Source organism: Bolinopsis microptera, chromosome 11, assembly GCF_026151205.1.
Source record: "Bolinopsis microptera isolate Bmic1 chromosome 11, MBARI_Bmic_1.0, whole genome shotgun sequence".
In the NCBI taxonomy this organism is placed as follows: Eukaryota; Metazoa; Ctenophora; class Tentaculata; order Lobata; family Bolinopsidae; genus Bolinopsis; species Bolinopsis microptera.
In genome coordinates, this window is record NC_087082.1 from 15,368,028 (window position 1) to 15,378,207 (window position 10,180).

The 10,180-nt window shown below is 38.5% G+C and overlaps 1 protein-coding gene and 1 non-coding gene across 2 annotated transcripts; one reads left to right on the forward strand and one right to left on the reverse strand.

Annotated features, from left to right (window-relative positions):
• Positions 1–362: 362 nt before the first annotated feature.
• On the reverse strand, positions 363–481 carry LOC134823789 (5S ribosomal RNA). Its single transcript, XR_010161321.1, has one exon. It is a non-coding gene; the product is annotated as a 5S ribosomal RNA (ribosomal RNA).
• A 4,211-nt stretch (positions 482–4,692) lies between these two features.
• On the forward strand, positions 4,693–8,629 carry LOC134822700 (pair-rule protein odd-paired-like). Its single transcript, XM_063833896.1, has 4 exons — positions 4,693–4,887; positions 5,129–5,227; positions 5,525–5,696; positions 5,939–8,629. The coding sequence occupies exons 1-4, from the start codon at positions 4,700–4,702 to the stop codon at positions 6,674–6,676; spliced, it is 1,197 nt and encodes a 398-aa protein (XP_063689966.1). The 5' UTR covers positions 4,693–4,699; the 3' UTR covers positions 6,677–8,629.
• Positions 8,630–10,180: the final 1,551 nt, after the last annotated feature.

The window sequence follows — 10,180 nt, forward strand, 5'->3', positions numbered from 1 at the left end:
AACTTCAGGATACCTTGTAGTACTCTTCAAGTTAACTTCAGGATACCTTGTAGTACTTTTCAAGGTAACTCCAGGATACCTTGCAGTACTCTTCAAGTTAACTTAAAAATACATTCTAGTTAATTTTAAGCAGAATGTTTAAGATAGATCTTAGAATGAAACAAAAAAGCCCTTTTCAGACAAAACTTAGTAGCTATACTATTCTAAGCAATGTTATTCTGACATTTGGAAATATTTCCTTCCGTTTGAACATAGACTATATTGCTTAGGATAAAATGATATTCTTAATAATCACTGCAATTCTGTAAAAGCCATACACAATTCTTCTGTTCAGTAAAGCAATTCTTCGAAAATATAACAAAAGGATACGGCACCGGGAATTCCCAGGCGGTCACCCATCCAAGTACTAACCCGGCCTGCAGTTGCTTAACTTCCCAGATCGAACGAGATGGGGTGTATTCAACCGAGTATGGCCGTATCCAGTGATGTTGAATTTTGCTCCTCTATATCTTCTCACACAAATTCTTACACTCACACCGACCCTGTATGTGGTTCATCGATTAATTATTATAAGAACAAGTTGTTAGAATACATTAAATTCCTTTGACAGATAACAATACAATATTTTCCTTATCTTCTAATTAAACTTCGTGATAAGTAAACTGTTAACTTCATGCCAACTCTATATTATACTTCACACTGCACACGGTACACACTACATAGTTAATGGTTGCCTTGTTGTGGAATGTTATTAAAGTATTAATCACCATAAAAAATGTGACTGCTCTGATGAAATTACTCCAATAACCGAAATCACTTATATTCACTGATATTTTTGTGTGCCTGTTCAGTGTTCATAGTAGCTAGATCAGCTAGGTGCGCTGATCTGGGCGCGCTCAAAAAAGCAAATTGGGGACACGTTTTTGTTGTTTTTTGATAGTCGCGAGTAAAATTTACTTTTAAAAACTTTTGACGAGGTGTTAGAAGCCATCTTAAGGTCTAAAGAGATGAAATCTTGACTAGCACCTACCTGAAAGGCTTTTATCCAACGGGTTTTTCTCAGATTTTTGATATCTCACTTCCTTTTTCCACAGGTGACCGAAACGTACACGTCATTCTGGACTGCATGCGACTACTCTCGTTACTGAAAGAGGTGCTGTGCGACACACGATTATCCTAGGATGATGAGAGTTAGTTTCTGGGAAAGCCCTAACGATGCTTAAAACGATAGGGGCTGAAAATATTATCAATTATTGAAAACGTGTCCCCAGGACTTCGTTGAAGTCGCGAGATTCGATAACCGTAAAATAATGTCGCAAACTACTAGCAAAAACGTGTCCCCACGCGCCAGGGTTGCTTATACTTCAAAGTAATGTTAGGGCATTTTTTGTTATTTGTGCTCCTTTAGTATTTTCCCGATATAAAGTTTTACAGGATATATCTTTAGATAGATTTCTAGGAAAACATAAATAAGAGACAATATCTTTTGATCCAAAAATAGCATCCCCAATGGATGCTGAAATTACTCCAATTCCCTTGAGAAAAAGATAATTAACTGGAGATTTAAATCTTGCAATTTTTTCTAAGGACTGGTGCCAACATTTTTGGGTTTAGATTTCAAATTCTTAAGAAAAAACGAAGAAATGTCATCAAATTCAGGTGAGATTACATCATAGCCTAGTAAGGTTTCCGGCCGCATGTTTAGCTAAACGAATCACTTTTAGCAGTGATAATTTAATTCACCAAATCGGGCCCCCGTTTTACAATTGACGTAATTTAATTTATCGTTGACACATTTTATGGGCTCGTTATCTTGTTTTCGAAAGTTTTAAACTATGAATTGACTATAAGCCAGCATAAAAAATACTTCGATATTCTTACCACAAACTGGAAACTGTGACAAAAACTGCGCATTCTGACCACAGCCCAGACTGTGCGTTATGACCACATATTGTGCGTTGTGATCACAAACTTAATTATGCTGTGACCACAGATTGTATGTTGTGACCATAGACAGTGCATGGCCTGGTGACCAATAACTTTTTGTTGAGACCAATCACTTTCTGTTGTGACCAATAACTTTCTGTTGTGACCAATCACTTTTTGTTGAGACCAATCACTTTCTGTTGTGACCAATAACTTTCGGTTGTGACCAATAACTTTCTGTTGTGACCAATCACTTTTTGTTGAGACCAATCACTTTCTGTTGTGACCAATAACTTTCTGTTGTGACCAATAACTTTCCATTGTGACCACAAACTGTGCATTGTGACCACATTTTCTGGAGTGAGACTGTGACCAAGTATTTTATGAACTGTGCAGTATGTTACAGTATGTGCAGTATGTTACTACGAACAGTATGTGACTGTGAACAGTATGTGACTGCGAGCTGTACCTGCAGTCAATGGCTACTAGTATTATAAAGACCTGAATATCCAATTGAACGAGGGTTTAATTTTAACCCGCCTTCACTCCGTTAAACGTGATGTGGTTACTAAAATAAGTGATATCTTGAGGTGCTATGGGTGATGTATTGAGGTGCCATGGTGAAATATGACATATGGACAAAAGCCCAGAACGTGCAACTCCTCGCACATGATTGACCAATACAAAATTGCTGTCAAAGCCTCAATTTATACGCTGTTGTCGGGGAATCGAAAAAATCATTACTCCCAAAAGTGATGATAGAGTGGCCGGTTGAGCGACCGTTGAGTCTTTCACGTGACCCGGTTTACAGTGCTCACGTGACCATATTGTACAGGACTGCTACAGGGCTGGAGCACGTGCACGTTTCCACGACTACAATTAGCGTTGTCATGGGACTCGGAAGAACAAAACAAGTAACACATACCGGGCCAGTTTAAAATCCGCATATACACCGAAGGAAGGGTCGGGGGAGGATGAGTGTAAGATAAAGAGTCGCAGGGTGGTACAATTAGCTGCGCTATTGTGTCCCGTCTCCACGTGCGACCAGACCTACCATGTGCTTCGAATGTTGGTGCTAATCGCCTGGGTAATCGGTGTTGTTGCCATGGAAACACGTGGGTTGGTGCCCAGTAATCGTAGCACGTGGAATTGCCGCCACTATATACCCGCTCCCACTAACAGGCCTCATTCCGTCAAACCGTATTATTTTTGAACTTTTCGTTAAACTATTTCTCTCAATTTTACAAAATTTTAGTTAAAAACCTTGAATCTTTAACGTTTTTAATTGGATTAAGTCTTGTCTGCAACTTTTCAGAGGTTTTTGTTTAAAGTTTTTTAAGTTTTTTGGCAGAGGTATTCGCTTATTCCGCAGCATCTTTTTAAAGTTCCCTAACGTCTAATAAATAATCATAGTATCTCAGTATCTCATGATGCAGCAGACAAAGTCAAACCTGCTGGGCTATGTGCCAATTTAAAAAATGTTTGAACGATGAACCATATTTTATCAAATTCTATCAAATTCTATCAAATTCTATCAAATTCTATCAAATTATATCAAATTATATCTAATTATATCTAATTATATCTAACGCTGTCGTTTATCAATTTAAACCAAGTTCCGTTTTTGTTCCCCGGAAAAGGGTATTTTTATCGTACAAATTCAAAATTACTGGAAGACGAGATACCGTCTTCCAGTGAAGACGGTAAGTCCGACAAAAAGTGATTTCATGCACTGTTAGATTATTACTTGTTTGGAGGGTTTCGCTAGGCATATCCATTTTGGCACGAGTCTTAACAAATTACCGCCAACGCCGGTCATTATAAGATTATAATTTTAACTGATAAGAGTTCACTTTTCTCAATAAAATAACATGCTCAACTAGTTAACATGTTAGTAGTTTCGTTACCTTTTCCCTGGTATGAGGTATTTTGTTTACGACGAGAAAATCATTAAACAACTGCTGTATTTTAAAATTAGATTATTCTAGAAATCTAGGATGGCAGTTAAAATAACTGTTAGATGTGACGTATGTGACGTATGACCATGCAGAAAGGGATGAAACATGTTGAGACACAAAGATGCAAGACTTTACCTCCTTGAAACATCCCGATTCCCACGTCGACGTCACAAAAAGATCTGGAAACAGCGATAACATTCTCACCAAGCCCTTACACCTACTTATACAATTATCCAATCATAACCTATCAATCAAACATCATTACCAATCAATTAAACCTATTACCGGTTAATCAAACCAAATACCGTATTACATCAAACGAATTACAAGACTCCGAACTTCACACAAACATAGTCATGACTTCACCCATGACCGGGAGGACATTTAAAGAGTATCGTTTAAGACGATAATGTGAGCCGGAAAAGTTACGTACTTCTGAGCGAATAAAATTACCTGCAGGAACAGCCGCGACGAGGATTTGTAGCTGTAACCGGGTACTTGATACCGGGTCTCACTGTCTGTCGGGACCCATGACCGTATTAGTGTATTACCTGTTGTGTCTTTATTCATTGACGCTCTTTTACTTTTAGGGTTTTAGTTTGGTTCAGACATTATCAATTTTGTCGAGTTTACTTGGAGTTTAAATCTAATGTTTGAATTTATCACACTATTAAAATAGTGATTGTCACCACAATGCCTTAGTTAAGTTAAACTGCAATTGGTATTTAAACACTATCAGACATCAGTTGAATCACAACCCTAACCAGAACCCCTCACTTAACAACCCTAACCAGAACCCCTCACTTAGAAACAAAATGCAAGTTCCAGCACTCCTCCAAGTACCACCGCCTCCCCCCACCCTGTTCACAGATTCCGCCTTCTCCAGCTACAAGACCAATAAGGCCAGTCCCAAGAAGTTCAAGTGCCCCCATCTGGGGTGCGACAGGAGCTTCGCCAAGTCCGACCATCTCAGGACTCATGTCAGAACTCACACTGGAGAGAGGTAATTAATTAGTGTTATTGTTTTAATTAATTTAAGTATCAATATTCAATTACTTTTACTTACTTATATTACGTTCGAACAAAGCAAACTAGGAAAATATTTGACACGTACCCGTACGGACGTTATCCAGTCAATCTTAATCTAACATTGAGTCAACTTGAAAACGAACTAGCGTTCCTTTGCAGAATCCGAACAAACTGTTTGACATGTTTCATTTTAAATTAAATCCAGCATTTATCAGACCATTCCGGTGTACTCACGATGGATGTCACAAGGAGTTCTCAGACCTGGCTAATCTGAAGAGACACATGAGGGTTCACACTGGTGAACGTCCCTTCACGTAAGTTACTTTTATTGCTTAATTAGATTTTAATTATCTGTTAATTAGCTCTCTTGTTCAGTTTTTATCGTAGCAACATTACAGATTTACTCACATGGCTATTAATTTGAATCTTCACTTTTTAAACTACAGAAAGTTTAAGTCCCTCAGATATTCTGATTAATGTTATACCAGAACTGAGAATATGGTACTAAGGTTAGAACTTAGAGACCACGTATACCTTTCAAACTACACATTTTTTAACGGATTATCCTAAATCTAAATCTTTACTTCCTCACTCAATAACATTACTTCCAGGTGCCCGGAGACAAGCTGTGGGAAACAGTTCTCAGTGTCCAGTAACCTCAAACAGCACATGAGGGTACACACGGGGGAGAGACCCTACTCCTGTCCAATATGTGGCAAGGCTTTCGGTCACGTGAGCAGTCGGAGAAAACACATGAACATCCATGAGGGTAGTTCCTTCAAGGTGAGCTATTGATCATTCTGCATTAAAATTTAAAATCTGCGATCAAGATAAAACTGGGAGTACGGGTATAAGAATCAGATTGAAAACTGCAACCCAATACTGAACAAATAAAAAAGTTCACGATATCAATTTTTTCAGGATTTCACAAAGGGAGTAAAATCCGATTTAATCCTATCGTAAAGTAATACAAATCAAAAACTAATCCCATTCATTAAGCCCTCAACTAACTAAAAACCTTTCAGAACCTCCTAGATAAGCGCTCCACAACAGACCAGCTCAAGAAGATGAGTCCCCAGACATCTCGATGGAGGACCAACAACCTGGCCAGACGAGACCAGCACATCATGGGACACATGGTCCGGAGACCCTCCTCTCGGGGAAGCGAGGGCAGCTACGAGTCCACCTCCCCCACCACCCTCCCCAGACTCTCTCCTGGAAACATGGGCACCCCTGAAGGAGTGTACCACCGTGTGTCCCCTGGAGCAGACCCGCTCTCAGTCCCCTACTTCACCTTCCGACCTGAGCACCACAGGCTCTTCCACCCCCACCAGAGACAGGACACACTGGAGACAGTCCTCAGGAGACAGGAGACACGAGATGTGAAGCCGTTGAGGAAGGAAGTATCACGACCCCGGCCTTGCTACCCTGGTCAGGAGAATACAAACACCCTCAACATGATGGTGAAACGAGAGTCACCTGTTAGCTCTACCAGCGAGAATACCTACTCAGCGGAACCCATGGAGACAGAGAACTCACTGAAACAGAGAACACGAGCACTAGAGGAACTGAAACAGGAGACAGTGATCGCAGCGGGGAGGATCGCTATAGCCCGGTGTGCGGGGTTCAACAACGCTATGGAGCTGGGAAGGTACGTGACCGTGGCTATGGACACCTCCTACAAGATCGCTAGTCTGGCTATTTTCCTGTACCAGAACGCTAGGATAACACCCAGACAGGTACCAGTCAGAACTATTCAGTAGATACAAGTGTGCTGATGACGTCATGTCGGACAGAACTATGACATCACGTCTATTTGATGACATCACGTTTATTTGGTGACGTCACGTTTATTGTATGACGTCACGGTTGATTCTCGTCATATAACGAACCACTTTGCACTATGACTGCGTCGTATTGTTTTACGTTTGACATTTGATTTATTATTTTGATTGTTAATTATATTTTCACGGGATTGTCGAATATACACTATATTAAAAGCCTGATCGATTTAGTTTGTTTGTTTGTTATGATTTGCATAAAAGAGATGATGTCACAAGGAATTTTTACAGAGTGAACTCGTATTTGTGCAGGCCACTGAAATTACGGAAGTTTCCTTTTGTGACAAATATTTTTAACTGATTTGTACTACCGTACCTTATTTGCACACGGACCCATTTTTGATAAGAACAGGATAACTCGATTTTTAACGGTATTTTTATCAATTTTTAACGTATTTATATCCCCAAAAGAAGCGTAACATCTTTTTAAAGCATCCAATAAAATTCACTGAAAAAAGACAATTTTTTTGAGAAAAGACAATTTTATTATTTATCACCAATTCAATTATGTCAATGTCATGGCCCATACATGGTGTATGCAGGAATTTCGTGGATGCTATTGAAAAAACAGATTTTGAAGGGTCGTCATCCTCATTCCTCATAATGTCACTTAATTTGAGATTTCACGACCACGTGCAGTTGGTTTTATGGCATTCATTTTTATCGGAAGAGTCAAAATATATCAAACTATTGACAGTGCATGCTTTATTTGGGCCGTTAAAGGAGCTGAGCGTCAGTAAGGTTTAAGAATGTTGAGTGTTTCACGAATTATTTTGACCGTTGAAGGGTTTTATAGGACACCTAAAAATAGCTTTGCCATAAAAATGGATCTTTTTACCGAAAATGTTTTATCATAGATCAAACAAGAGCCTTTAACGGTAAAATTTGCATGTTGTTTCAGGATGATTCCTAGTATTTATTAAGTAATTATTTGATAATATTTAACATGGTTAGGTTTTTACGCGATGTTTTGTTTCGAGCATTTTATTGTTTTTAAGGTTTTCTGGTAAAATCTGATATTACCCAGAGCATGAGCAGGACATTTTAATCACGTCCGAAGAACATCAACTTTCCGATCGATCAATTAATTTACGATATCGTACTTCATGGATATCATTACAATTGTTTAGTTATTTTCTTATAGTCAGATGATTGTTTGGATTGTTTGAACAATGAATGCTTATGTTATATTGATTTTGCAATATGTTTATGAGAAAACTTAAAACCTTTATAACGTGAACTACTATATACTGGATTTTCTTTCTGTACCGTGCATTCTTCGTTTCCTGATAAGCCCGGTATAAAGAGGTTTTACTGCAGTAAGAGTATTCAGATATTTTCCTATTAGGGATCGTTCACATATCACGTAATCACTATTTGGAATCTTTTACCCTCCCCCTCCGTAATCAGTTTTACACATAGCTATTGTGTCAAAATTACACTAGCGTAATCATTCGGAAACCCCCCCCCCCCGCCCCCCCCCCCCCTCTGCTGATTACGTAATATGTGAACGACTCCTTACAAGTGGCGATCCTCAGGGATCAGATTATTACGTGAACGCATGGAATGATCAAATGTTCAGCCAATTTAACTCTGTGCTTTTGCGTGTAATTCTAAGTTAAAGTAATGTTGTAAAAAGTAATATTACTCCTAATTTAAACTGTATTGTAACTAGTCTAGAATAATTGCGTTAATTTCACATTATCTAGTTGCTCAAGTTTGTTTGTTAGTTTGTTAAGTGAGACCTTAGATAATATAAAATGAGAATCCAGTCCTCACTGTCGATGCTTTTCTTGATATCAGTTTGTTTTACTGAGAACGATTTGTCATTCGAAATTATTGTATAACTATTATTGGTTAAGTTTCCATTGTGAACTGAGATTGTTATTTCTACATAACTTCAATGATTATTCAATGCATAAGATGAACGTACTATTGTAATCTTCATAATAAAAAGAAAAGTCTAAAAACAATCATATCGAGCCCCTTTTTCACAAAGATAAAAAGCCACATATCATGTCATAAATAAAAGTAAACGAATATCTAACGAAAACTATTATGTGGTTGCGAAACTTCTTGGTAAGTTATAAACCTACAAAGCAAACCTTGCCGGCTGGGGCATATCTCCGAAAGTAAGAAGAAACTTCCGCGGTATTCCACAAAATCTTCGTCTCGTAAATCTAAAGTCAATTTGGGACAACCTAAATTTTTAGTTATCCCGAAAAGTCTCGTTTTGAGCAAATATATGCAAAATGATTAAAGTTCGCAGCTTTAACTTTGCAGATTCTTTTGTAGGTTTACAACCTTACAACCTACCAGCAACCAGAAGGCGCTCCGAGTTGAACTCGTCGACGGTTCTAATATATGGAACAAATATTTTACAAGTATCACCCGTTAAAGATTTTTGTGCTCTGTAACCAAATTACTTCATGTCGCGCGCAAGCTCAAACTGGCAGTTAAAAAGAGCAACTCTATAGCGAGCCCGCCAGCCGCCAGGCAGTAAGGTTTTTTGGGTAGTAAGTCAACTATAAATGACAAATGAATGGCATACATTGTATGACCTGCCGGCCCTGTATCGTTTAAACTCTCAGGGGTGAAGTTACATGAGGACCCCAGGCTTTAATGTTGATAAACAACCGAATAGATTATAGAGATTAGGCGGAATGACAGGCTGAGCGCGGCCCAGTAAGGGTAAAGCGACAGTGGGGGTCACGACGTGATACTGATACAAATAAATGACAGTGACACGATTGGGGTGCTGGAAGTTTGATTTAGGTCGGAGGAAGCTCACAGCAGAAATCTTAACAAAACGAAATGTTGTATTTTCAAAACTCTGTCCCATTTTCAGATATGAAAATTTCTGAACACATATTTGACAGATTGGATGAAAATTTTGGCCACAAACCAATTAGTCAGTTAATTAATGATGGTATGAAAACAAAATGGACAGCTGGAAGTCAAAATCTCGAAAAAAATTGGAAAATCATACTGTCCCATACTCTGTCCCATTTTCAGTTTTTGAAGCTGAAATTTCCAGGGCCGAAATTTTACAGTTTTGACCGAATTTCTGACCTGCAACCAATTAGTCAGTCAACTATGGATGGCAAATGACACGATTGGAGTGCTGAAGTTTGATTTGGGTCGGAGGAAGCTCACAGCAATAATCTTAATAAAACGAAATGTTGTATTTTCAAAACTTTGTCCCATTTTCAAATATGAAAATTTCCGAACACACATTTGACAGATTGGATGAAGTTTTTGCCCGCTAACCAATTAGTCAGTTAATTGATGATAATATGAACCCAAAATGGACAGCTGGAAGTCAAAATCTCGAAAAAAATTAGAAAATCATACTGTCCCATACTCTGTCCCATTTTCAGTTTTCGAAGGTTAAATTTCCAGGGCCGAAATTTTACAGTTTTGACC

Coding starts and splice junctions, on each gene's coding strand:
- LOC134822700 (XM_063833896.1), top strand. CDS start 4,700: ATGCAAGTTCCAGCACTCCTCCAAGTACCACCGCCTCCCCCCACCCTG. Junction 5,228..5,524: donor ACTGGTGAACGTCCCTTCAC/GTAAGTTACTTT, acceptor CATTACTTCCAG/GTGCCCGGAGACAAGCTGTG. Junction 5,697..5,938: donor ATGAGGGTAGTTCCTTCAAG/GTGAGCTATTGA, acceptor AAAACCTTTCAG/AACCTCCTAGATAAGCGCTC.